The 27,564-nt window shown below is 44.0% G+C and overlaps 2 protein-coding genes across 2 annotated transcripts in view; both read left to right on the top strand.

Moving 5' to 3' along the window:
• oprl1 (opiate receptor-like 1) overlaps positions 1 to 13,028 on the top strand; it is a 30,807-nt gene extending 17,779 nt beyond the window's left edge. Inside the window, exons 2-5 of the mRNA XM_029506215.1 lie at positions 2,561 to 2,648; positions 3,175 to 3,357; positions 3,605 to 3,695; positions 12,481 to 13,028. Of these exons, the coding sequence (XP_029362075.1) occupies positions 2,561 to 2,648; positions 3,175 to 3,357; positions 3,605 to 3,695; positions 12,481 to 13,028 (910 nt within the window). The remainder of the gene's footprint in view (positions 1 to 2,560; positions 2,649 to 3,174; positions 3,358 to 3,604; positions 3,696 to 12,480) is intronic.
• An 11,854-nt stretch (positions 13,029 to 24,882) lies between these two features.
• On the top strand, positions 24,883 to 26,990 carry LOC115046818 (Ig-like V-type domain-containing protein FAM187A). The gene is given in 5 exon segments (XM_029507442.1): positions 24,883 to 25,059; positions 25,229 to 25,511; positions 25,825 to 26,179; positions 26,419 to 26,657; positions 26,764 to 26,990. Coding segments are annotated over 5 exon segments (1,281 nt in total).
• Positions 26,991 to 27,564: the final 574 nt, after the last annotated feature.

Genomic DNA, 27,564 nt, shown 5'->3' with positions numbered 1-27,564 from the left:
TATGGAAGAGAAGCATTTCTGATTTCAAATGATGACGTCGAATCGAGGTGGTGGAAAAAAGGCATGAGAAACCTGAGATGAATGTTAATTTAAAAGATGTTTCTTTGTGTTCTAGAGCAGCTGAACGAGGAAATCAGCAGCAGTTTAGCAAAAAGCTCCGGTTTGGTTAGTTTGCAGATTTCAGTCTACGAGTCCTGACTTGTGTTGTGAGTCTTTGATGCAGCAGTGTGAGCTCAGGCCAAAGTCAATAATTAGCTCCATAACGAGCTTCGGCCTTTCACAGAAAAGTGTGATCACACTTCCAGCCCTTTGTGGTGTCAGGACATCCAAACACATTCATTATTCTCACACAATTTCCTGCTCACCGTTTTATTTTATTTTGATCTGTCTCCGCTTCACAAAAACCCATTTAATTATCAATTTTCAACAATAATTATCCAATGATCTTTTGTTTTTCTTTCTTTTTACAAAACCTTTTTTCACTGCACTTATCGCTGTTGACGTGGGTTTTCAGACCAAGCCGAGCTTTCAAGCTGTGTTATTAAAGTAAAACGCAATTAGTGCTTCATATTAAATATGAAGCAAAAGAGAGGGTGTACTCAGATTTCAGTTTGGAATGACTTTATCTAACATTTAATCAAAGATTTTCTCTGACCACAAAACACTCACTTGGGTTTTTGAGCAGTAAATTATTAGTTACCGTTGGTTGTTATCATTTTCTTAATAATAATAATGATAACAACAAAAGCACTTAACATTTCAGATAAAATCAATTTTAGAGCATCAATGCTAATTCTAATGAAAACATATATATATTAATAAATTACGATTCTTCAGCATCACCAAATCTCCACCTTTACTGTAGTTTGTTTTTGAAAATCTTTGAGAGATTTCTTGCACCAGGCTTGTTGCCATCTTCTGGTATTAGTTTGCAGATTAAGGATTCTAACAGTCTGACTGTTTACTGAAAACGGCCGACACGAGGAGGGAGGCTGAGCGAGGCGCGGAGTGCCAAGCCCCCCTCTGTGATGTAACAGCTAAATAGTTCACGCTCATGGAATTCCTTCAGCACAGACGGCGGTGAATCCCAACAACGCCACTTCCACCTAACATCGATCCGCACATCCAATTACTCTCAGACGCCAATCAGAGCGTAACAGGATAACAGAAAAAGTCAGAAAATTAGCATCCACCCAGCAGTTTGTTCCAGCCTGACTAACAGGGATGATCCAGTTATTGAGTCGGCTTCAATTGTATTTAATCAAAAGGAAGCTGCACAGTCCAGATGATGAAGGCAATGATTTAGAAAGTTTTGGCCATTTTAAAGTTTTACTCTTTAAAAGTATTAAGGCAGGAAATGAACCGGGGGCTACAAGCTTAGAACATTTACTCCCACCTGGGACTTTTTTCTGGATACTTCGTCACACACGAAATTTCAAACAACTCTCTTCCATTTCTTCCCTGAGCAGATTATTTGGAGACTGAATTTGGATTAAGAAAAGTAAGAAACGTTCCTTTTTCCCTGCTCAGAATGTGAATAGTGCTTGTCAGTCCTTTCTGCAGAAAAACCTCCATTATTGATTTTCTTCCTTTATATCTGAACACTTGTGCGTTTTCTCTGTGTGCGTGTCGGGTTAACAAAACGGTTGTGTGTCGTCCATGTGACTGTGGCGATACAGCAGCCTTGCAGCATGAAAGTTTCCTTCCTTGAAACTAAATCAGAAAAGACAATTGTGCACGTGCAGCACGCTCCTTTACTGCAGCTTCTGTTGGCGGCTGTCTGGCCTCCTTTTTCTTTTCTCTGGTTTCTCTCCTCATTTCTGTCTGCCGCTGCCAAGAGCCTTGAACTTTTAACTGCACTGAATGACAAACAGAAAAGGGAGAAGGCAGATACGCAGCAGGACAGAGAACCAGACTTATGGAGAGAGGACGTGATGTTCTGTATGAGAGTGACAGCGATGGAGGCTTTGGGCGGCTCAGCGGCGGTCCGTGATGTAAAGAGGGCAGGGAAGCTGAACAGACATGAAATATTCTCTCTGAAGCTCTCTGCCTGCAAGTCGTCAGTATGCAGAGAGAGAAGAGGAGGAAGAGGAGGGCAGGAAAAGAGAGGAGATGAAGAAAGCTGCAGATAATCCAGTGAAGGGATTAAAGAGTAGAAAGGGAAGAGAAGGGACGGAGAGGAGCTGAAGAAGGAAGGGCGGCGGCGGCGGCAGGGTTAAGGCCAGTGATGGAAGAAACAGAGAGGCGTGAAGGTGGTCCTCACAAAATACTCACAGAATGTCACAACAGATGCAAAAACATCAAAACATCATCTGTGATGTGACGGTGCTCGCAGTTATATTCCCGTGTGTGTTCAATTTTTGTTTCCAATCGTAAAAGTCTCGCGAACATTTTAAATTCTGCATCTGCTAAAAAAATCCGAGGGTAGGAAGGAGGGAAGGAGTCAGAGCTGAAGGAAACAAGGAAACAAGAGGAGGAAGAGGTTTTATTCAGCGTATCTGAAGCACACACATTAATTCATCTCCTGATGAACTTTTATTTTTATTTATTGTCTCCTCAGGTACACCAAGATGAAAACGGCCACCAACATCTACATCTTCAACTTGGCTCTGGCTGATTCGTTGTTCCTGGCTACTTTACCTTTCCAGGTAGGAAGTCACCAAACGCTGACATTGTTGTTGCTAGGCAACCGCCGTCTCAGCCAGCTTTGGCCTGGGCCTGATTTTGTGTAGCTTCAGTGATTCGGTCATACGTGATTCAGATTCAGTGTTTTTAATTTTTGAGGTAAAAGGAACAAATATACTGTAAGACAAGGAACACAAAATAAGACATGAATAATAACACAACTTCTCTCCCCTTACGTTGTGATAAAACAATCATATCACAGATCAGTTTTAACACTTAATCACATCTCCGTCTGGGTATGTGTGTGTCTTTGTGTGCGTTTGTTACGATACCCCTCCTTTGCAGTTGTGTGTCAACAGCCTGCCTCGTTGATCGATTTTTTTGGAAAAACTTTAAAATTGCATTCAGTGAAACGCTCTGGTTGGTTGTGAGGTTTTTTTGTGCGTCTGCTTGTTTTCTTTACTTTCCAATGGCACAGCTGAGAATTCAGTCCAGAATCGTGTTCGGGCAGCTCCGGGCTCATCCTCTGCTTTCCTGAAACGTTTCCAGGGCACCGACGTGTTTCTGGGCTTCTGGCCGTTCGGGAACGCTCTGTGCAAGGCGGTGGTGTCCATCGACTACTACAACATGTTCACCAGCACCTTCACGCTGACGGTGATGAGCATGGACAGGTACGTGGCCGTCTGCCACCCCGTCAAAGCGCTGGACATGAGGACGCCCCACAAGGCCAAGGTAAGAGCTCTCTGCACTCCTTCCAGGAACGACTGTAAGCTGACTTCAGGCTGAAAATAAAAAACGAGCACGACATTCCTGTTCCGTAATAAATCCGCCGCCTTGACGCAGACAAGGCGACCTTACTGTCAGTTTTTAATTCAACTGACTCATTATCATATTTGTTTTTTTTAATCTGGAGGACATGAAATTATGCATCTTACTCTCGTCATGAATGTTGTTCACCATCGTGTCATCGTGTGGTCAGGTGGTCAACATCTGCGTGTGGGTGTTGGCGTCGGCCTTCGGCGTCCCGGCCATGGTCATGGGAAACGTGGAGGAAGAACAGGAGCACAACAGTAAGTGACCGTGACGCACACACCAAATAAATTTCACTGTGCCCCCAAATCTGCACACAATAAGCTGCAGAAGGAGTCAAAGGTTTTGCTGTTTGGTTTAACCCCGCCCCCTTCAGCTACAGCAGATTTGCGTGATTGGACGTTGGCACACGTCACATGACCAATAACACACAACCATGAAGTCCACTGCTGTTCGAATGACCATAAATCTGCAAATGTTTGCTCTATCGGAGACGTGTGAGCGGTTTCTGAAAGCTGAGATGTTGCACCTCACAGCCAATATAGGATCATTACGGTAATTCCACTCCTGCTGTCGCTGCAATTCGCCGAGTCAGCTCCTTCGTTGTTAACCGCTCTGAGGTTAAAATAAGCCAGAAGTCCAGGTGGACAGCAGGAATGTTCGGTGTTAATGTCTAAAAACATCCATCTTCTCTTTGACATGTTCAACCTTTTGTAGATTCACCGCATGGCGGATGAATGAAATGAAACTCTGAACGGTTTCATCTACCAGAATAGAAAGATTCCCGATGTTTGATCTCCGTCAAGTCCAAACCAATCAGCAGAGAAGAGTTTTAACAGACCGACGAGGTGACGCCACGAGTCACAAGCTGTTATGTTATGATTAACATTTAAATGAGTTTGAGCGTGTCCAATTTGTGTAATGTGAGTTTTCGGTGTGGCTTTAAATGTTTACCCGGCTGAATTACAAGTATTTGCAATTTCCCTCCTGATTGGAATTAACCGAGGAAAACAGAAATGAATTGACAGGATTCGATCACCAGAATTATCCGTCAAACAGCGAAGCATTCAATTTCTATTTTCCCTCCGGACGTGAAACACGACCTCGGCGTCTCCTTTCGTTCGCCACGTCGCTGCTGCCGCGGTGCCAGCTCCTTCCGGTTTTCTTCTGTTTGTGTGTTGTTGCTGTTGTGTTTCAGAAACAGCTCTGTGTTTGCTTCCATAAATCATCCTGCGGTGGTATTTGTGTGTTTTAGTTTATGGCACACAGACAGAGTTATAGTCTTATTTAATGGGGAAGTCTTGCAAAGGAGCAGAATCTACTCAGCACACATTACGGTGTGTGTGTGTGTGTGTGGATTTGAAAGCATTGGCCTTATACGGTTGTGTGAGAGCGATAGTGTGTGTGTGTGTGTGTGTGTGTGTGTGTGTGTGCTGGCAGCTTCGGGTATCATGACAAACTTGCCGCTGACAGATGGCAGCTCTTTTCTATTAAAAGCTGAACCTGTTGAAACGAGTTTGCTGAGTTTCTGCACTAACAGGTCGATGAAGAGTGACCTCCAAGGTGGCGTGGGGGCGGGGCAACACGTGAGGTTTACACAATGTCAGAAAATAAGTTTTCCGTCAGTCATTGATGGCGAAACAAAGTCGTTCAGCATTTGTGGCCTATAAAAGTGAATTTCTGGCACTTTGGTCTGTTTACAGAAAAACAGCTGGAAGTCTCTCCGGCCTCGACTGTGTTATGGCAGAGTGACTCCGCTGTTTAGTGAAGAAAAGAAAGGAGAGCGTGAGTTCAACGTTACTTATGTCGCAGTAAAGACTAATATTATTATATTTCTGCTGTTTCTTGTTTATGGGCCCAAAGATGATCCAGATATTATCAGACCGTATCATTTATACGACACCCAAATCCACCGTTTAGTCGACAGTGATGTCGTGATATTTAGATGACTGTGATGACCAAAGCTAAGTGGCATCTTATTTTTGGGACGTTTTCACGTTCACTTCCGTTATTCTCGCTCTGTGGACGAAAACCTGCTCGACCTTTTGAGTGGTGATGAGGTTTTTTTCATTTTCTGACCTCGGAAGCGACCACCTTGGCCTTTTATTCATTGGTACTACTCCGTTCTTGGCTTCTCGCTGCCAGCCTGCCGGCACCTTCAGAGGTGAGACAGTCTGATAACTTCATAAATCCATTCTTATCTTTATACTCCGCGTTCCTGCGTAATCTCAGGCTGTACGACAACAGATGTGACATAACGGCAGATTTATTTGTGTCAAAGAAAACTAAACTCACTTAATCGGTGATTTCACTAAGTTTGTTTTTTCCCTAATCGCGTGCCCACAGACAGCGCAGTTATTATCCGGGCCGTTGTGCAGTTAAATCGATCAGCGTCTCGTGGTTCTGGAGGGAACGGGAGGTCGGTTGGTTGCATATCGATCCGACCTCAGCCTGCAGCTACGGACTAATCTTATAATCATTTTTATTAGTCAACTCTACAGCTGAGCTCCATCCAGGCTAAGAGTCATCTCTGCTCTCATGCGACTGCTTTTTGTGTTTGTCCAGCTAGTCTTGGCTCACTTACTCAGCTCGCCTCCTTTTTCCAGCCCTCTCAATATCAAAAGAAGATTTGTGTGTGACCGCGTTTTTGTCGAGTAAAATGAATACGCACGTAAAGAAGAAGCCGTAATACTCGTAATAAATCTGATTTAAACCAGAAGCCCGTACAATTACACAGCCTTGAGGGATCGTGGATTTTAATACTGTTCAAACAGACCTTCATTACATTAGAGACGATCTAAACCAACACAGCCACTAAAAAGACTATTGAAATGAATCAATGATCTTTATGTTGATGTCAAAATGTTTCTCTATAACAGCTAATCCTCCTTTATGGGACGATGACTGGGCCTGAGTGTTTGGCTCACCGTCAGCTGTCGGAACACTTTTCCTTTGACTGCTATTCATTATTATTTTTGAGCAGTTTGGAGAGTTTTTGTTTCTATTTTGATGTTAAAATGGTCACTTACAGTTTCTCTGGGCACCAAATCGTTATTTACTTTCATGAGACTTTTTTACAGATTAATATCAACTTTTTATATCTATCTATGCTACAGCGTGCTATCGTATAATATTCCTGTAATATTTCTACTTCCAAGGAACAGAATTTCCTCTGAGGATCACTAAAGTGTTTCCGATCCGGATCGAAAGCGGAAACACCAAACGTGAGCTGAACTCCGCCTCCTTTTCGTCCCTTTGTCTCCTTCACTTGAATGTTGGCTGTTTCTTTTGTTTTCATGTTTAAGCGTGACTACTGGATGTTCAACAAATTTATATTTGGGAATAGTAGCGGTCCTCCTCTCCTCTAAACAAACAGAGAGGCGACGGAGCGGCTTCACGACCTGACAGCTGCAGGGGAAGTCGTGGCACGCCGCTCTCAGTAATTGGGGTCAAATGCCTTGCCCAGGGACACAGCGGCAGGAAGGAGGCCATAATTAGGAGCCCCCCCCAACGCTGTCACTCTGAGTTGTTCTCTGGCTCGAAGACGTGTTGGTGTGTTTCATGGCTGATGTGTGTCAGTCCTGCAGTCTGCGAGCGACAACAAAAGCGGAAGATTTTACTTAAAATCTCAGAGCAGCTTCAAAAAATTCCAATTTTCTCACCAACTTTTCTCTGAAGCTGCCGAAGGTTTTGGTTCAGTGATTTCCTGTTTTCAGTAGGTGGCGCTATAATTAGTATAAATATATATCTACAATGTGTGTTGTATTGGTACGTGTGCAGCCAGAGCAGGTTAGAAAAGCTTAAAAGTTCCTTGCACCTCCAGATCAACGATGATAGTTAATAAAGTATCTACCAATCAGTCTAATCAGCGGAGGGAAATGAAAAACATCCTGATGAACAATTTGCGTTAAAGTCAGATTGTAATGGCGTTTTTACTTTCCATGTAATGAAGTGGAAGGAGCAGCGTTCCCTCCCCTCGTGTTTAGTCTCTGCTGTTGTTTCTACGTCGTACGGATACACATGTATGTCGGCTTTCTGAGTAATTACAGCGGCCAATGCTAATGTGGTGCCACTATAGCAACAATGCATAATTCATGTCTGTGATGGCGAGGTGAGTCATTAATGAGCGAGTTATTGTAAAAGCAGCAATACGTAATGAGGAAAGGTGCCACGTGTCATTACTGCAGGTTAATGATGATGCTCGCAAGTTTTAATGGGGTCATCAGCGCCTCCGTGAGAGTCCTCAGAGTTCCTGCTGCCGGACTCTTCGGGTTCCTGCGGGTTCCAAAAGGTCGGTATAATTTTGTGGTGGATTGTCTGTGTGGAGGTCACACAATACTTCCACTGCTGCCGTGTAATAAATCACCTGTTTCTATATTTACCTCCTGTTTTATTTAGTTTCCCGGCATTATCGCTCTGTGCCGGCCACAATATTGTGCTCTTATATCAGGACAGCTTTTATTGCGTTTCTCTTCAGGGTCAGAGCGTTTCTGTATTAACTTTCCAGGACATTGTTCAATGGCATTTTGCAGCTATGTGTAACGTATGTGAAAAGCCCCCCCCCCCCACTAAAAATGCTCATCATGACAAAAGCAAGAAATGCTAATGTGCATCAGAGCCCGAGGTTGTTTTTTTGTGACCAGGACGAGCTGTATGTCTCTGTCTTTGTGTTCAGGATGGACTGAGATGACCCCCCTCCCTTTTTTTTTTGGCCCTCAACGTTAATGCAAAGATGTCATTTTGAAGACAACTGAGTCAGAACGTCTCCGAGTCCTTCATGGTTGGTGCTCTACTCCTCTCAGCCTTCAGAGGCCTCGATGGGTCAGGGCCGGCATCAAAACCCTTTTCAGTAAAACTTGCAAAAAGGCACCGCGGCATGTTAAAGAGTCACAGTCAGCTCTGTACTCACTGATTGGCCTTTCTGCCTCCATCACAGGCTCATTCACTGAGGTCGAGCGAGCGGACGAGCAGTAACAGCCAATCAGATTGTTTTGTTGCACGATGTCGGTCGGCGGGGAATAAAACAGATCGGATCTGCAGGTCTGCAGGATTTATAGAGTTGAGTTTATCTGCAGTGTGATGAATCATTGAGGAGAAATAAACTTATTATTTCTGCTGACACATCCAGATATAACTTGGATGACAACTGCTGCATTGCCTGAGGACAGACACACACGCACACTCAGGAATACTCACTGGGCCAAATCACACACATCCTTATCGCCCCCTCTGTTGGGGCTGAGTCTTCGGTGTGAGATGAGCCGTAAACATACTTGTGTCATACACAGTACAAAACGTGTCGCTGTATTCTCACACTTTAATGGGTTGTCTCGCGCTGGAAAAAAAGAAATCAGCTGCCGGGGATTTTTACTTTGCTTATCAGAATATTTTACACGTTTAAATCGGAGTTGAGCCTCCAGACAATAGATTCTTTATGCGCAAGAGAGACAAGCATCAGCTGAAAAGACTGAATTTTATTTCTCGTTATTTCCATCAGAAATGTTTTTATTTTTCTCTTATCTGAGGAAAAAAGCCGTGACATGAGAGAAATGTTGCAGGAATGGCATGACGGCTGTGAATAATGCTGCCGCATATTTTGGAAGATAAAGCGTGTGTTATTTTGCTTTTATGAAAATTTTTGTTTTCAAATTGGTGTGAAAAACCAACTCATGGAAACAGATTGGATTTTTTTTAAGTTGCATATTAAGCAGGTTATTAGAAATGTGGCTAGTGTTAAACAATCTGATAAACCGCATGAGCGTGCTGACTCTTTTTTCCTCATGTCGTCATCATGCTGATAAAAATATGTGATCAGAAGATCAGAATTAGCTGTAGTTTCTGAATTCACCTCCTACTTTAAAGGTTGTTTGTTATCATTCGCAGAGCGAGCTAATGACACGTGACATCATTTAATTTAACGTATCATTGCTTCATCAGTAATCCATGCAACGGGAGATTTCATTGAACTGGCATTAATGAACCAAGGAGAAGGTAATGGCGTGCAACTATAGTGACGGAGATGGTTTTATTATATCTTATTCAGTGAGGTACAAAACTGTGTTTAATTTCTAAAATACTCTGGTGGTAAAATATCAAAAGCAGCATCTGGATGTTTGCTCTCAGCCGCTCTCAGGTTCTCCGTCGGGAGGTCAGCAGGATCCAATCTCTGCCAGACCGACGGCTATTACGCTCAGAGGGAAAATGGAAGAAGTGCCAGGAAGAGAGGAAAGAAAAGGTGAAAGGGAAGGAAGAAATAGAGCCGGAAAGTGCCGTCTAGCTATGATTGAAAATGAACGAGGTGGAGGAGATTAGCAGAGAGGCGGCGGTGAGAAATAAAAACCACACAGCTGAGCTTTATCGAGGCTGGTTGAAGAAAAATGAATGGATTGAACGCTTTTTATTTCCTTTTGTGAATAAAAGCAAAGAAGGGAGGAGAAATTTATCAAAAGGAGCAAGTAGTTCGAGGAACGGCAGCAAAGATGAGAGTAAAGCCAAAGGACGCAGAAGAGAAGCAGAAATTGGTTAAAGCTGAGAAAATAACAGCTCTGGACCAGAAGGTCAGCAACTGAAACTAAATAGATGAGACGAGCAGACAGGAAACTAAAAAGACAGAGGTCGGCAAAACACAATGGAGGAGAAACAAGTGATAAACGCAGAATCTGTGAAATGGAAACCACAACCGGACTTCTTATTCTAAATGTGAGGAAAACGGTCAGAAGGAGCAAAAACATCCATATCCATATCTGCATTTATGTGAGACATTGGTTGCTAATTTGTTAAAATGAAATAAATAAGGTCAATAAATAGTCCCGACCGTGTCAACCTTCTGACCTTCATCATGCGTTTAGTCTAATTTAAATCTCAGGACATTCCTCAGTTTGTTGAACGCCGCTGCAGATCCTCAGCCCCATAAAATATATTTACCACTCCGTGACGTTTAGATGAGATTCACACAAAGAAAACACAGTTCAGCATCAGTTCCATTTAAATGTTCAGAGACGGTACGTGAAGTTCAGCATGTTTACGTCCCCCTTTTGTGACATTGCTGAGAATTCAACTGGAAAAACATGATACATGTTGGCGTATTCAGGAAACGCTCTTGTGTTTCTTAAACCCAGCGGCCGTTCTTTTCCTGGTCGTGTGCCGCTGCACTGATGAGCTGTCGGGTCGCCTCTGAGCAGAATGACAACAAAGTCATAAATTGAAGTGTCCCTGAGGGTCGACGTCAGGGACGTCAGCGCCATCAAACAAACAAAAAAAAAAAACAAAAGAGAGAAGGCAGACGTTACCTCGGGATGAACGAGGGGAAGGAAACATCTCTCGCCTCTTCCTCCACGTCCAACCAAGAGACGGAGTATTTGAAGAATGTTGTCGTATTTGTTTGTGTTGGTTGTGCCATTCACATCCGTTTTTATGAAACACATAAACTTCAGGTTATTACTACACCTGCCCTTTTTTATTCCTTTCTTTTGTTATCGCTGGCTGCAGTAATGTTGCAGAGGCCACGGCTTCCATCTTGATTTGGAACGCCTACATACTGTAAATTCTGTGTGCATCTGATAAAAGCTTCCACCAAATTGCGACGCGTCACAACCATTTCATTTATCAACTCGTGTTTTAAAAGTGTGGACACGCTGAAACGTGAAATAATGTGAGTAAAGTCCGTTCAAATGGTGGCTGTTCTCAAACCAAATGCGGGCTAATTATATGAAGTGGTGCTCAAAAGGCGTGGTGCAAATTTAATTCATTAAAAGCGCTCTTGTTAATGTAGAATAACTGTTTGAACCAGAGCAACCAGAAGCCAAACGCAGCAGTTTCCTGCCTCCTCATTTAATGGACTCAAAAAAATGTTTCAAATAAAAATACCTAATGGCAGCTCCCTTCAGGTTAAATCATGAACTCCATCTAATGGCATAAATCTTGGAAATAAATCACCTGTAAAGTCTAATAGATCCCTGATAAGTGTTGAGAAGTGTTGAGAAGTCGCTGACGCTGTTGCAGGGAGTTCAGCCCTCTTCAGATCGAAATACGACTTCTCAGAAAGTGCAGAAGCAAAAAATCTGCCTGATTTTTATTTTGTGTATTTCAATGCCGCAAAATCAGATTCAGATTACATTTCCTGAGCGTGACAATAAACATGAAAATGGAGTTCAGTGATTAACACACAGCAAGCAGAGAAAACACATTCAGGTGAGCCAGAGAGAAGAAAGAACATCGAAGATCATGTGGTTAGAAAGCCTAAAAGCTCAGATAAGTAAAGTGGCGCCACTCTATTCTGCCAGTTAGGAGCCGAGCTGCTGCACCGAGAGACAGAAGATAGAGGACCAGACGAGTTGTGATCAGAATGTGAATTACTCTTTCAAGTCTGAACTGAAAGACAAATCAGCCTGAGAGCAAAAAATCATTGGAAAAATGTTTAGCAGGATAATGAATGAAGTGAGAAGTAGTGCCATTTTCCCATAGAATTCAGCATTGCCTTTACTTTGCAGCCTCCATTTTCCCTGACAGTCACAGATGAGTTTAAGTTGTTTCAGTAAACGGAGCTTCTTCGACGCGACTCAGAACTATTCAGGGAAAATGGTCATTTCACTGTTTTTTCCAAACTGGCCACCTGATGGAGTCCTGAGAGCGCCGCTGTGTTTGTCTATTTCCTGTTCCTTTTTATCCTGCTGGTGAATTTTGTACGACTTGTCTGGTGATTATATTTTCAGCTCACCTGTACGGCTCCCCGCTCTCTTTTACTTTACCTGCCTCTCCTTATCTCCCTTTAGGTCCAGACACATTCATCTTCCTGTCTCCTGGAGAGACTCCACATTAGTTTTCAGAGATCATCCTCGCTGCTCTCAGTATATGTGTGATCTTCATTCACATCCAGATTAAAGATTTGTGAGGCAGTTGTGAGCTGCGACGCTCTGAGTGGTTTTTGGGTCCTGCATCTGATCTTGAACTAATAGATCCTGGATCCGCTGGATCTCCCCGGTGTTTCCTCACACTTCCTAATTATCTCTTGCTCTGTTTTCTCTTTTTCTTTTCCACTGAATCCAGGTGTGGAGTGCATCGTGGTTCTACCTGAACCGAGGAGTCACTGGGATCCGGTCTTTGGCACCTGCGTCTTCCTTTTTTCCTTCCTCATCCCCGTGGCCATCATCAGCATCTGCTACAGCTTGATGGTCAAGCGATTGCGCAACGTTCGCATCCTGTCTGGGTCCAAGGAGAAGGACCGCAACCTGCGGCGCATCACCAGGATGGTCCTCGTGGTGGTGGCGGCCTTCGTGGTCTGCTGGACGCCCATCCAGATCATGGTCCTGGCTCAGTCGCTGGGCTTCAACCTGAGCAGCCTGTTCACGCTGGTCCTGATGCATTTCTGTATCGCGCTGGGCTACGTCAACAGCAGCCTGAACCCCGTCCTCTACGCCTTCCTGGACGAGAACTTCAAGCGCTGCTTCCGCGAGTTCTGCCACCCGTCGCCCTTCCGCCTTGACACCCAACAGTCGGAAAGGATGAGGAGCATTGCCAGGGAGGTTGCGGCGGCGTACAGCTGCAAGACCGGAGATGGCGGGGGGCCCGGAGGAGGGACGCCTAATCCAGCATGACTAGGCGTGGAACTCCCCTTGGTGGGGGTAGACCCCCCACAAAGGAGAGAGACGCAGGGGACAGGGAACTCCAACACAGAACTGACTCAGATCACAGCTCTCTAGCGGCACGAGCCCTCCCGCCCCCCTACAAGAAGACTGGCGTGGGGCGGGGGGGAGGGGGATGAGGAGGACGGGATGGAAAGGAAAAGAATTTAGGAAGGATGGCAAACACAGGACTTCCTACAGGGGAAAGAAAATTGGGTGAAATAAAAAAAAAAAAAAAAAAGGGGGGGGGGGGGGGGTCCTCAAAAAAAATTTGGTCCTAATTTCACTGTAGTGATACCGATTTGGAACGGAGCCACAGGCTCTTTTAAGGTGGATCTAATTTACTGCAAGTGTGACACGCTCATGAACAGAAGCTAGACCTGCTAGCTGAGGTAACTCAGCTCTTGGAAGACGTCTGACACTTTTCTTGGGTATGAAAAGGCTCATAAACCACCAGGGATCCATCGACGGACCTGTGGATACCAAATCTCAGTGACCATCATGCACTAAAGAGACGATAACCATTCTGGCTCTCTGCTGAACCACAGAACAAAGAGAAAAGCTTTGTGGAAGTGTGAATTAACACTTTAATATAGCTTTCTCAGTCAGTGTTTAGTCACAAGGACTTTCAAGGATTGTTCTTGGTGGGGAGGCAGCGGGGAACAGACCCTTTGGCCCATCCGGATCCAGGTGTGGGTTGTCTCTGTAACGGTGAAATGCTGCTGAGCCCTTGTCAGGACTCAAGTGGGCTCATAAAATGTGATGTGCTGTTTGAAACTTTAGACAGAAAGTTTGAGTATCATCTGCAAAAAAACAAACAGCTGATGTGTGTAAAAGAACAGCGTGCAACAAACTCCTCTTCCACGGTTTTTATCAAACTGTGTTTATGGATTTATGGCACAAATGTCACATCGTTTCTCAGCGCGTCCTCGATGAAACAAAATAAGCCAGAAAAACACGTTTCGTAGAGATTTTGGGACGTTTGTGAAAACTTTCTATAAACACTTGCGGGGTGGTAAAAAGTTTGGAGTTGGTTTTGGGGTTTTTAGGGTTAACCCGAAAGAATTCGGGCAGAAGCCCAGCAGAAAAATTCCATCTGTAAAGTTTGTGGTGGGTCCGCAGACCAAATGTGAATCAGCCTGTATCAGTTTGCAGCTAGGACTTCAGAAGTCGCCGTCTCCGGAGGCTTCATCCTTTATAAATATGAACTTCCGCTTTAAAATGGCTCTGCAGGAGAACACACACCTTTCTGGCTCGGCAGCCCCGTCAGATTGAATTTAAACTTAAAGAAAGGTTGAACATTACAGCGGGTGGGGGGGTGATCGAGAACTGTATCGGGACGATTCCTCAAAGCAGCCAGAGGCCGGCCAGAATTCAAGGCTCCGCCATCTCAGATGGTCAGTCGGTTAGAAGGAAGGCCAGTATCCGAAGGAAACATGGAATATGAGATCACAGTTCAGTTCACCTGCCGTCCTCATTGGGACTAAAGTTACTTATTCGCCACAGAGGCAGTATTATCACGAATAAAAGGATCCAAGGTAAAAAAAAACCAAACCTGATCGTTGATGGTGGTCAACGTCGGGTTCGAGGGAACATTGGGGGTTTGGGTTTGTTGGGTCGGGGTGTTTAACTGGGGAGTCATTTTGACTCCGGGCACCGCCGTGGCGAAGCAGGAGGAAGGGGTCACCGTGCTCTGACCCCCCGACTCCAAGGGACAAAGGGGCTCTCTCTCTTCTTAGTGTCTTAAAGTGGACATCATCCCTGAAACAGGATTCTCATGGTCCACTTCAGATTCAGTGGGCCAACGATGGTGGACTGTCCAAAATGCAGAATAAAATTCAATGTTGTTCTTAACTCTAATTCTAACAGCTAATTCTTATAAGACTGCGAAAATGTGTTCGATATTACATTAAAATAAGTATTTGTACTTCTTTTCACATCTTATAAATATAATCTGTAATTAATTGTAAAAACTGCTGTCTTTTCAATTTTATGGCAGATTTCATGTTCAAGTTTTATCACAGTCAGTTCCTCGGTGTTCTGAGTTGAAGCTTTCTTAGTTTAGGTGAAGTTTCTAAAAGCTAATCGTCTCATTTCATAGTTTGGTATCACACATTTTCCATTTTTGCTCATTTTGCAGTCCGAACTATAAGAATGAACGCATGAATTCTGTTTCAGGGTCGGTATCCCCTTTAATTTCACAGTTGGTCTTATTGTCGCATTTCTTATTTTTTCTTATTTTTTATTTTTCGTTCTTTTGGTTATTCTTATTTGAATTTACAGATTTTTTTTTTTTTGTTTCAAGTTGATTTCATTTGTTATGTTTTTGTTGTTGTTGTTTTTTTACATCTGTACAAACGGTTTCATCTTTTTTTATTAACTTTTCGAACTTAGTTTTGTTTGAGAGGAAAAAAATTCTATGAACTTACATTGCCTTAAATATAAAGTGAAGTTTGCTCTCTGGCTGGATAAAATGTATTCTAGTTTTTACTGGTGCTTTGCTGTTAGTTTATACTATAGTCCAGAACTGTATTCATAAAGCCTCTGAGAAGAGAATAGTCACATTCTTTATTGGTTTTTATATCACTTTCTTTGGTTTAGAAAAAAAAATGCAATGACTTGATAAATGTCCGACTCTCCCCGAAGTGTCAGCCTTTAATCCGATGTGTTGAACTGTCTTACAGCCGATAAACTGAATTCTCACACAGCTTCTCTTTTTGCTGGTGATAACTGCTAACAGCACTCTGCAGTGTGCCGATGAGTAAATTATCACCAAGAACATTTTTATCACGCTGGGCGTTCAATGGATTCAGTTTCCTCTCATATACTGACTTAATTCAGTAGCTGAATAAAACTAAAATCAGCCCCACGCTTTGAAAAGGAAACTGTCGATTCATTTGTGGTTAATGCGGATTAAAGATCGCTCCTTTTAGGTTTTTCATGCGCAATCATTCACTCCAAAATCATCTCATATTGAAAATAATGGATTTGGTTTATGGCCTAAATGGTTCTTTAGTTTCTTAAATTGAGAATCACTGAACGTGGTTCTGCTCAGATTGACTCTGAGGTCACTGACAGAGTGAAATTCAGTTTTACTGGACATCAAACGTCACACTAACAAACGTACATCATAGTTTTTGTTTGTTTGATGAAGGAAAGCAGGCAGTGTATCTTGAAATTGTCAAGAAATGTTCTGTTTCTTTTATTTATTTTTTTTTAGGTGTACTGTCCAACTTCTTCAGTTTGAACTCCAGCTTCGTAGTCCGTTCTGAGATAGCTTTATGAATACTCGTTGCCTTTCGTACAACCTAGCAGACGTTTAGTAGGAAACGCGGCCGGCTCATCGAGGGGACGGTGGCTTCGACGTTACTCATCTTTAAGAAGACGTGCTGTAACGCAGCTGTGAAAGCTCTTTGTGCTTAAGTGTCACTGTTGAAAACTGAAGACGCGAATACTTTTTGTATTTTACCGTTCGGTGTTTTTTATAGCACAAAAATGACACGACGGCAGAACCGATTAGCTTGTGTACAGACATTCTGTTCAATATTCCACTTCTAAGTACGAAACACGAAACATGCTTCTGATCATCATTTAATGTTTGTTATTCTTGGTGTGTAATTAAGAACAATTTCTTCGCCAACCGTGATGGAAAGCATTGTTACCTCCACCCATCAGGACACGGAGGTGTGGCTGGGGGGGCGGACTCCTTCATTCGTTTACATTTTAACAGACCACATGAATGTCGAAGTGAAAACCTGTTGAAGATCCAAATCTAGGGAGACAAAAATAGTGTACGATCTTGATGTTGTTGTTATTCCTACTATTGCTAACAGTGTCGCATTAGTGTTCCTTTGCTGTGCGGCAGACTGTCTGGTGTGTTTCGGTGTTTTACTTGTGGACTGCATTTTCGCTCGCTGCCCGAGTCACGAGAATCAAAACAGCTCAGAAAATTTCAGACGTTTTGTTTTCCAGGCCGCAAAATCTCACCTCGCCTTTTCATTTTTTGAACGCACTGGCTGTGATCGCAACACTCGAAGTAGTTTCCGCCTGTCGGAAAAATCTGTTTGGCTCTCAGTTTTACTGCTCGCCTGTGAAGGTCAGGCGGCGGCGCTGTGAATATCACGTGACTCTGGCTGTGGCTACGTAAACTCACGAGTTCCTGTCCCGCGGACTGCCATGCTAGCTGGCTTGTTGTCAATGCATAGACTTTTTGCTGACGCTTGAATTCTAAATTGTATATTTTTTCTCCACATATGAAATGAATAAATAAACGATGGCCATGTCTGACTCACTGTGTTCTGGCTTCGTCTGTTTGTCAGGTGTGTTTTGAATCACCCCTAATATTTATTTAAAAACTGAAAAGGGTGGAAATATTTCACATTAGCGCTTAAATCGTTTACTCCTGACCTACTTGGCAGGAATGAAAGAGGAGGGGGGCATAACTACGAAGGTGTAGAGCAAAGGAAAGAGCGTTACTAACAGCTAAGAGATTCTACATTTTATATGTTTTCCTCAAGAACACAATGTGAAAAACAAAAACTCAGGTTTTTGTTTTTCTCTTTGAGCTCCTGTCTCGTCGGTTTTGAAGTAGCAGGTATGAGATGAAATAGGTCGTCTTCGCAGCTCTGAGAGTCGGCTGTTCAACATCTTTGGATCAGTTCTGTGTTTTCAGAGTGAAGTGGCTGAATTTGAAAATGATTTGATGATTTGTTGAACGAGACACTTTGGGTCCAGACTTGGTGGTTCCCAGGTGGAGATGACGCTGAATAAAGTCAAACTAGAAACCACTGAGGGGTATTTACTTTTTGTGTTTCTTATTCCTTTAACATTTTTGCCACACTTGCTGACTGTTGTATAAAAGCTGCTTGGCGTCGAACCGAACAACGCCCCCTATCTGTGACACGGAGTGTTGCTATTGTTGAAGTGTCAGCAAATCAGAAATATACCAAAGCCTGACTCGGCCTCAGGCCCGAGGAGGGAAATCTTTGAGAGCAGATAAAGAAAGCTCTGGTTTTTAAAGGAAACGTAACTGAAAGAATAAGTGGTCCAACGTTGGGGACGATCTTCAGCAGTTGAGTATTTATAGCCGTATGTGGGAGCGGCTCAAAATAACTGAGTGGACGTGGTGCGGCTGATTGATGTGTGTTTAATTTAGCTCCGTGGCACCGAGCGATGAGCTGCTGTTTGAACGGCTTTAGATTCATATCGGATTTATAGTTACCAGTTCAGACAAACACGCCTCGCTCTGTTTCTTCTTCCATGCTCGGCAGTAAATTAACTCGGATGACGTCGCGGACAATCTGGTCCACGAGGGTTCAGTGAGGACTCATCTTCACTTTACAAGGAAGAAGTCCCTGTATCTATTCATCTGCTCCCCCTCCATTATATAACGGCTCAGCTCCGTCCTTCCTTAACCTCCCTCCACCTGCCACCCAGAGTTTTGCATTTCTCATATCTCACCCAGCTCCCTCTTCTGCTTCTATTTTAGCTTTTTCTGTGTTATTGCCCCCCCCCTTTTTAACCCATTTACCACATAACAAAGCCGGACGTCTCCCCACAGCCCTTCCTTACATTCCACTCCTCTTTTATCTGGCTCTTCCATCTGGAGTGCCTGTTTTTATCGTATATACGGCATGAATGTCGTAACTTTTGGAAAACAGGCCGCCGTCATCATCTCCTTTGAATGCAAAATGGAACGCAGCGTTCAAAGTTTTCAAGAAAAGAGTAGCTGAACACTTTATTTAATCATAATGTCATTTTTCTGAGAAATATCATTATGTATTATTTACATATATATACTTATGTCCAAGTTACTGGAAAGTAAGTTTTATCTGATGTTATCCTGCTTGTGTAACTCCTCTCTCACACACACACACACACACACACAGTGATATTCTCTCCCAAGGGCCAAAGTACTCATTGCACTGATAGATGTCTCTCATTTATTTTCCCGATATGATAGAAGAAGAGCATTTCCATCGTAATGTCTTGACCTCTCACCTGCACGGAAGGTCGTGAACTCTCAAATGAAGTCCTTCGTAAAACTGCGGCAGATGAATGTGAGGGAATGTTGCCAAATCAATCAGTGCAATGATTTGTATGCCAGCCATGAGGCCCGCTCCGTAGTTGTGTTACAGTGCTGACGTTCTGTCCGTGAACTCTGACCTTCTTGCTGATGCAAACGAGTAAAATTGTCTTTGCGGCGTTTGATTGATTCTGGATTTAACAGGAAAAGGAACAACTGTATTGATTTAAAACAAATTTGTGAAGTTCAACGACTAATTTGTCAATTTCTCCTTTATTTCTATAAATTGAACCTCCCTCATGGAGCCCTGACCTCAGTTTACAGAACTGAATAACTGCCGGGAGCTATTTTCAATATATCTGTCGATCTGACCTGCAAAGGAGAAAAATATTGCCTTTTTTGTTGTGTTTGTTGTTATTTTTAACACAATGGTTTCACGTTATTGCAGCGTCAGCTAGTTCAGCCATCAATGTGATGGAAGTGCTGTTTTTTAAAATGTGAGAATAAATAAATAAATAAATAAATCAACTTTTTTTTTTTATTACACTTTGTTTGACATTACAGGAGTCAGCACAGACTTTGATAAATCATCATGTAAAAGTTTTCACCTTAAGCTTTGATGTAAACATAAAGCACCTTCATCGACTGCACAGTCGAGGGAGTCGCGCCTAAAACGTGAACAAGCAGCTTTGATTCTATCAGGAAATTTAAGCGCTAACACAACCAACTATATTTAGACTTGAGCTTGTTCTGTTCGCAGCCCGAGGAACTCACAAACGTCTGGAAAATGGAATTCAAATGCATAAGTAGGTCAAAATGTAAAAGAAGAAGCTTAAAAAGAGCTGCTAGCTGTAAATTTCACAGAGCAGAGAGCGATAATGGGGGAAGCAAAGTTGACGCCATGAGGCAATTACAGCGATACGAGAGAGATCACTCCTTCATTCGACAGACACGCCGTCACACAGACGGACCTTGAAGTCCGCACAAACACACCCGTATGTATCGATAACTAATTAGTGAGCATCTGTAGAAATACAAGCGGAGAGGAGTCATGAAGGATAATTAGAGGCAGAGAGGAGAAGAGATGGAATTAACGATTAAAGGCGAACTGGGAGGAGACAGAAGGAGAAACAGATGCAGACATTTGTGTTGGTGTAACGCTTTGTTGGCCTCGATACATTATCTGTGTGTTATTGGAGTATAACCGGCCTTTTCTTTTTTTTTTTCCCTCCGGGGAAAATTACGTTTCTCATATTGTCGTGTGAACAGAGCAGCCCGCAGCAGCGAAAGCAATTAGTACAAAAACAACAAAACTTTATTGTTCCTATCAATAATTACAATCCTCCAGCAGAGTCCTCGTTTGTGCAGTTGTAGCCTTTTGACCCTCTGCGGTCACTTTGAGTGCTTTCAGCATCTCTTAATAAAAAAACAATCACAAAGCAGAATCTTTATTTATTCTGAACTGCGATTTGTTCCGTATTAAAGCGATGAGATCGTTTCAGCCGGCAGCATCAACAGTTTGCTGCTTTCACGATGTTTCTCTCTTTTGAGCCGTGGACTCTGAATCTGCTAAATATTTGTAATAATCTATAATAAGCCGTCGCCAGGAGCTCGATCTATTGGATGTCCGTAAATAATTTGGTATCAGGCAGGTCCGGCTCTGCTTTGTTTGGAAAGTGCCTGGAGATGACTGCTGCTGTGGCTCGATATAAAAAATAAACTCAGCTCCTTTGTTTGGATTTTCCTGTTCCTCTTGTTTCTCCTTCTTCTTGGGTCCTTGGCATCCGGATGAGAGGCTGCTGCTCTCGGTAATGAGCATCGGATGCTTCAGAGACCAGCTGTTGGTGCGGAGCTCTGAAGCACCTTCAGGTCTGAGGACATGCTGGAACATGCCGGGGGGATTATACACCACGTCAGCCATTTGGCCTCTTGTTTTCTTCCACGTCCATCCACGTCGTTCAGTCAGCCTGCTCTCTGACCTTTGCTGACCTTTCCAGATTCGAGATGTTTCACTTAAATAAAGCAAACTGATGTAAAGGTTCCTCTGGTCCCATCATGTTCATCTTTAGGACTTCATTCCATTGTAGGAACTCAGATGATTTCAGGATGTTTGTTTTTTTTTGTCCTTTCTGTCCTGACTCAGACGCTTTGGGGACTCTGGGCTTTTCTGTTTGAGTGGTGATTTAGTGAATTCACCCAGAGGGGAGTGGGAACGGTTGTTCGTCTTGATGTGTCAACGCAGACATTAAATGGCGACCGGACGGGGATGAACACCGCCTTCGCCAAATGTTGACCGGGATTGGCTGCACGGACGATCAGTGTGGATGGTGATGATGATGGATGTCACTGAGCGCTGGTCAAAGCTCCAAGAATGCCCCGAATAGCTTCCCTCCATTAAACCGGCCCTGAAAGGGAAATGCACCTAATTATTTAGTTTTCTGTAACAATTTTAAAGCTGAATGGCATAAATGATAATCTCTTAAACTTTATGTTTCCTTTCTTTTCAGGATTTGTGTCTCTCACAGCTGTTATGTGTTTGGAATATCTAATCAGTATCTCATTGATCTAATACAATCACATCGACTGCTGAAGACAGCAGCATAACAGAAAACCAATGGTGGAAATAACAAATACAAAGGTAGCATAGATTCTTTTCTTTTGTGTTGATCTTGTTTTCTGTGGATTGCAGATTCCATATTACAGGTTTGTATTAAGTCGCCCTTTAGGACTCCGTCAACTCAAACTCATAATGGTCCAATATCAGAGAGCAGAGCTGCACAGCTGGCAGATGAGCAGTTGGTGGATTTTGCCAAGATGCGGTTGTTCTCCATAAACAGCAGCAGAAATTAGCACAACTCCGATGATTAAGCCACAACAGAGCTCTTCCTCCTCCTCCTTCAGCTGCTGCCCTTCAGCGCTCTTTGATCGAAGCAGATCAGTAGCCAACTGTTCGAGTGCTGCAGCCCGGCAGCCAACAGAGGAGGTCTGTGTTTGGAGCCGGGCAGCGAGGGGTGGGGGGGGCTCAGCGGAGTTTGTTTCCTCAACGGGCCTCCTGTTCCTGAATCCAGAGACATCGTGTTTGGGCTCATTGGTGTCCAGCGTCACCCCGCCCCTCAGGAGCTGACCTCCCCCCAGCCTGCTCCCGTCCCCGGAGAGCTCAGACATCTCCAGTGGAAGGTCCACGTTTCGGATCCAAAGCCAGAAGACGACAGAAAGTTTAGAACAGAATCATGACCGTGTGACTCTTCACACCTCTGCTCAACAAGCCTCACATACATTTTTCCCACACAAACATGTTGTAGGCTTCCAGACAGGAGAGTAAAAGTTGCACATGTGAGAGGAACAAAGTGTCCAAGAGAAAAGAGATAACAGCAGAGTGGGCTGGAAAAAATGGATCCAGGTTTATCGATGACCGTCAGGTTTTCTGTGTTTGCATGCCGAGCAGACTGCGCTCTCCATTTCTGTGTGCGAGCTGCAGTTTTGTTCCCGAGTGTGTCGAATGCTTCCGTTTGAATCTTAAAGAGCGGCTGGAGGAAATAAACAAAAGTTAGCGGGAGGACGGATCGATAAGTGAAGTTTGGTGAGCAGTAAAATCAGTTTCCAGCTTCCATCCCGTCTCCTTCTCGGAGAGGATGACAGTTATATATGTTTTTTTTCTCACTTTCTAAGATGGCTTGATTTATTTATTTATTTATTTATTTTTTGACACTTTCAGTTTTGCTGCCGAAATAATCTGACAAGAGCTTTGAAAGCTACTTGTCATGATTGATGCACCGCAGAGAAAATTCTATCATGCTCTCAACCAAACAGTGTCAGGAAGTTGACAAAGTAATTTACCTTCCTGCAGAAAAATGAAGCTGAATGAAATGATGACAGGTGTCGACTTTCTCCAGAGCGCCGACTCATTTTCTCAGCACCACTTGTGTGGTTGTTGTGTAAATGTTCGGCACGTGAACACGAGAACACAAATATTTGAAACATTCTTCAGTTGAACGTTGTGATTTCGTGGATGAGGATGAAAATGTAAGTTTCAAGGACAGCACAGGAGACGGGGAATGCTGTCTCTTCCTGAGAGACGAAATGATATTTTTATGTATTTTTAAGAAGATTTTAAACTATAAATTCAAGGTTTAATCCTCTTGGCTCCGTCAATCATCAGCTGGTGAAGTCTGATGCTTGAATTCAAGACGATGGATGACCTTCAGCTCAAAATCAGTTCTGTAAGCGTTTCATTTCGTGACATCATAAAGTGAAGGACATTTTGACAGCTTGTTTTTAAAACTCTCTAACACTAAAGTAGAAGAAATTGTTTGTCATTCATAATCAAAATTAGTTAAATTAAAGCCAATTTAAAGAAGTAAAAAAAAAAGGTTTCTCTTTTATTGCTCTGATTCAACCATTCTTTTATCCCAGTGAAGGTAAATCAGTGTTTTCTGATTTATATAGTTTCTTGGAATTAAAGCTTTAAAGCTGCAATGTTAAATTATTTTACCAGCCAGAAATGTGCAATAATCCACCAGGAAAACACAACAATTATCACTTATTACATTTCACAATATTGTCCCGTTGTGTTTTCAGCTTTTTTGTTTGTTTGTTTGTTTAATTAGAAAGCAGCCAGATTGTGTTGAATTTCAGTATTCTAATATTTTTGTTGCAGATGTGTACACGTGTTGAAGTTTGTTTTGTTGTGTTGTAGTTGTGTAACTGAGTCCACAGCGTAAAAAAAGATGATAACCAAATGAAGACTGGGATTGTCAGCAGATGTCAGCTGATTAGTGCACATTTGGTGTTTTTGAAAATGAACTGAACTCCATTTTGTTGACGGGGGGTCGTATTTATTCCTCTGAACACACAGTTAGTCATCCTGCTGCCCTCACACCTTCTGTGATGCTGACGCACACTTCTCAGCCGGGCTGAGTCTTGTTTGTGTCCCCGGGCGGTGGACTGGTGGAACCTGATGAGACATGAGGACCTGGGGGTGTTCAGCAGGGACCCGCTTCGCTGCACTCATTTGTTTCTTCTTTATAACATTACAGCAGCCGCTGTGAGGAAGTGCAGGATGACTTAAGTGGATGAAGCTGAGCTCACCTTGCACCAACAAAACCCCGAAGTCCGCCAGAGCCAAGTGGAGTTTTCTCTGTCAGCAGAGTGGGGGGGGGGCTCAAACATTTAAGTAAAGCACCAGCATGGACTTTGACCTGACCTTACCATCCACAGGGTTAGGGTTAGGGTTAGGGTTCCACTGCCCCCCCCCACTCCCTCTGAATTTACCTCTGAACTGAACCCACAGGAAAACCTTTACTGAGTTCATAAACGAAGTGAAAACTTGGACTCCAATCGAACTCGTGGACACAGACTGGCTCTTCTTACAGAACAGACTCTTCTCTGACAGCCCAAACAAGAAGAATGTGGCCTTCATATCTACTGAAGGAATTCAGTCCTCATCTACTTCACCCAACCAGAAAATCCGTATCGCTGCTGCTCAGGTTCATTTACAGCTTAATTCCAGTTGGCTGGCAGAACAAATTATGATGTGCCGTGCTCGCCTACCGCGTGCACAGCGTTACTGTGGCAACCCGAGGTTTTTGTCCACATCACAGGAAACGGAGACGGCGTATTTTTTTTGGGGTGGGGGTAATCTTTGGCTTTATCAAAGAAAGGAAAGTTCAGCGTGAGCAGGAGGAGGCCAGGAGATTCCATCATGGAGACTTTTGAACGTAAACACCTTCAGATCTGAAAACTCGCACAGTTTCTCTGGGAAACAGGAATTATTCTGTCACAGTGAGGACTTGTGCAGCTCCTATGAACTCGCTCCTCCTCCTCCTCGTCCTGCACCCTGAGGTGTGGAGCTACGAGGCTCCGGAGGAAAAGAAGGACGTCTTTGCCAGAAGAGCCTGTCCCGCTTTCCTGACCTTCACCAACGCTGCCTACCTGGCCGGAGCGACGGTGGAGCTGCCCTGCCGCTGCAAACCACAGCAGGTAGGAGCAACGCAAAGACGGCGTGTCAGTGAAGTCATTTTTTTACAAGGTCAAAGTAAGGAGCTGAGTTTGAAGACGTGTTAGATATGACAATCATCTGCTGATGAATGATGAATGATGAATTCCCCCGGTATTGATCTGATCGATCCTCGGCCCGCGTCTGTCTCAGGTCCAGTCGGTTGTTTGGTTCTATAAGGAACATCTGGGCAGCTCCGAGGACACCAAAGCCCTGACCGATCACCATGGCAACAAGCTGCTGGACAGCAGCAGGGTCCCCCACGGCGGCGACCTGCGGAGTCGATTCTCCATCCGTCTCTTCAGCCTGTTGATCTTCAGAGTGGGGGCCGACGACTCCGGCCTCTACATCTGCGGCTCGGCCCAGAAGGACTTCTTCTCCGGGTACGACCTGGACGTCCAGGAGGGACGAGTCCTCAGCTTCAACGCGAGGTGACGTCTGATTCCGGCTGGCTCTGTGGGAAACAATTCTAAAAAATTAAAAATGATTAATCAGGAATCTACTGACAATATAACCACCATTTTATGAAACCATTATTTTCTAGTTAATAAAACAGCGTGTGCAACAGAAAAGTAGAACCTCAAAATGTTGTTTAAACAAAGTGAATCGTTTGGCGAAGGGTTGTTGGATCGCTTGTTCCGGTCTCTCTCTCTCAGTTTTGTGTTAAAACCAAAAGTTACAGTAAAAATATCCGTCCTGTTGTGTTCCACTGATGAGGATTTACTGATTTGGTCGTTTCAGGTCGCCAGGGGAAAGAAAGAGCGAGAAAATGAACGGCGGTAAAGGCCTCGGCTCGGTTCGCCCGCCGTATCAGATCTTCACCAGTTTCCGGCCGTGGTCGGTGTGCGATCGCTGTGGACCTCCAGGAGAAAAGATCCGCGTGGGACTCTGCTACATCCGCTCCGACTTCCTCCACGTACGCTTCAGAAGGGCCAATCAGAAAGTCGCATCATGCGGCTCAGGGGCGGTGCCCGCCGCCTTTGGACTTTCGAACCAGAGGAGAGCTGGGGCCCAGTTGGAGGTCAAAAGATGCCAAGTGGCTTGCCAAGCTGAAGCTCCGCCCCCCTCAAAGCTCCTCGCTCTGATGGAATTTCTTGGGTACAGGTAAGAACGCAGATAATTATGGAAATTATGGATAAAAAAATGACAAGTTTTGCACAAAAATGTTCGTCAGAACACGACAAAGAGTCGAAAACCAAGTTTGCACAGCACCGGAAAACTAAACCTACAGAAAGCCGTCGATGTCTAGCTGGTACTGAAAACATCCAGAGACATGAACTTTTTTTGGAAAGTATGTCAAATGATAAAGATTGTTTTCATCCATATTTGTTTCCTGGTTGCAGTTCTGCCTCAAAGCCAGCGCCGGTCCCCGTGTTCTACCTGAACCACCCAGCCGACCACGTCCTGACTCTGGGCTGCCCCGGGGCCAAACCCAACATGGCCGTGGCCTGGGACCGAGGATCCGAGCCGATCTATCGCTTTGACTACTCAGCTGACAGTAACGGCAGCACCACGCCCACCAGGCGGCTGATCGACGCCGGACACCACCTGGTGTTTAAACCTGCAAGAAGTCACGACTCGGGTACCAAGTTTGATTAGTAAATTATTTCAGATTAAAATCGTGGCTCCTGAAACGTAACATAGTGACGATGATTCCACACAAATCTAAATCTAAATCTCCCTTTCAGGCGTGTACCACTGCTGGCTGCAGGGCCGCCGGGCCGCCGAGATACGTCTGCTGGTCTACGTCCGTTTGGGGCGGGGCCAGTCTGTGACGTCACATCCTGAGTTCCGGCTGGCCGTCGACACTCTGTTGACATGGTACGCGGCCATGACAGTGGCGTTCTGCCTGCTGCTGCTCGGCAGAGCTGCAGTCAGACACGTGAGAGACGCCGCGCAAACACAGTACGATTAAACTGCTTCAGAACGGCTCCGACCTCATTCCTGTTGGTTAGGTGGAGTCACGCAACACCAACACAAAATGATGTTTCGTTTTGTTGAACGCACAAAGCCGTACCGGCGCTCTCATGTTGTGCAGCTTGCATCCAACCAACCCAGCTGCGGTTGTTATGTTAACTCCCGCACATTAGCATGTGAAGTGCAGTTCGTATTAGCATTCATAATTCTTTCACACTGTATGAACAGATGCAGGAGACATGTTTTCCCATGAGGCCTTGCCTCGTATAGATTCTTCTTCTTGTGCCAGACGCACAGTTGTTGTGACGTTATTGTGAAGATCCAGCCTTTGTTTGCTTTTTTTTTTTTGCTTCTTTCTGGTGGCCTTGCGTACTCTCTGGCTCGACTGCGGCTCCAGTCTGGCCTGTAGTTGTTTTCTGTCACGACTCAGGGATGGATTTCACTGCACATCTGAATCAGTTACTGAATATTAATGTTTGTAGTCTTCTTCTGTGGTTTATATTTTAAATGGTAAAAGCTGAGCCTGAGCTGGGTTAAAAATAAGAACTCGCCTGTGCTATCCTTTTTTTTAA

Source organism: Echeneis naucrates, chromosome 7, assembly GCF_900963305.1.
Source record: "Echeneis naucrates chromosome 7, fEcheNa1.1, whole genome shotgun sequence".
In the NCBI taxonomy this organism is placed as follows: domain Eukaryota; kingdom Metazoa; phylum Chordata; class Actinopteri; order Carangiformes; family Echeneidae; genus Echeneis; species Echeneis naucrates.
This window is presented reverse-complemented; position numbering and strand designations above follow the sequence as displayed.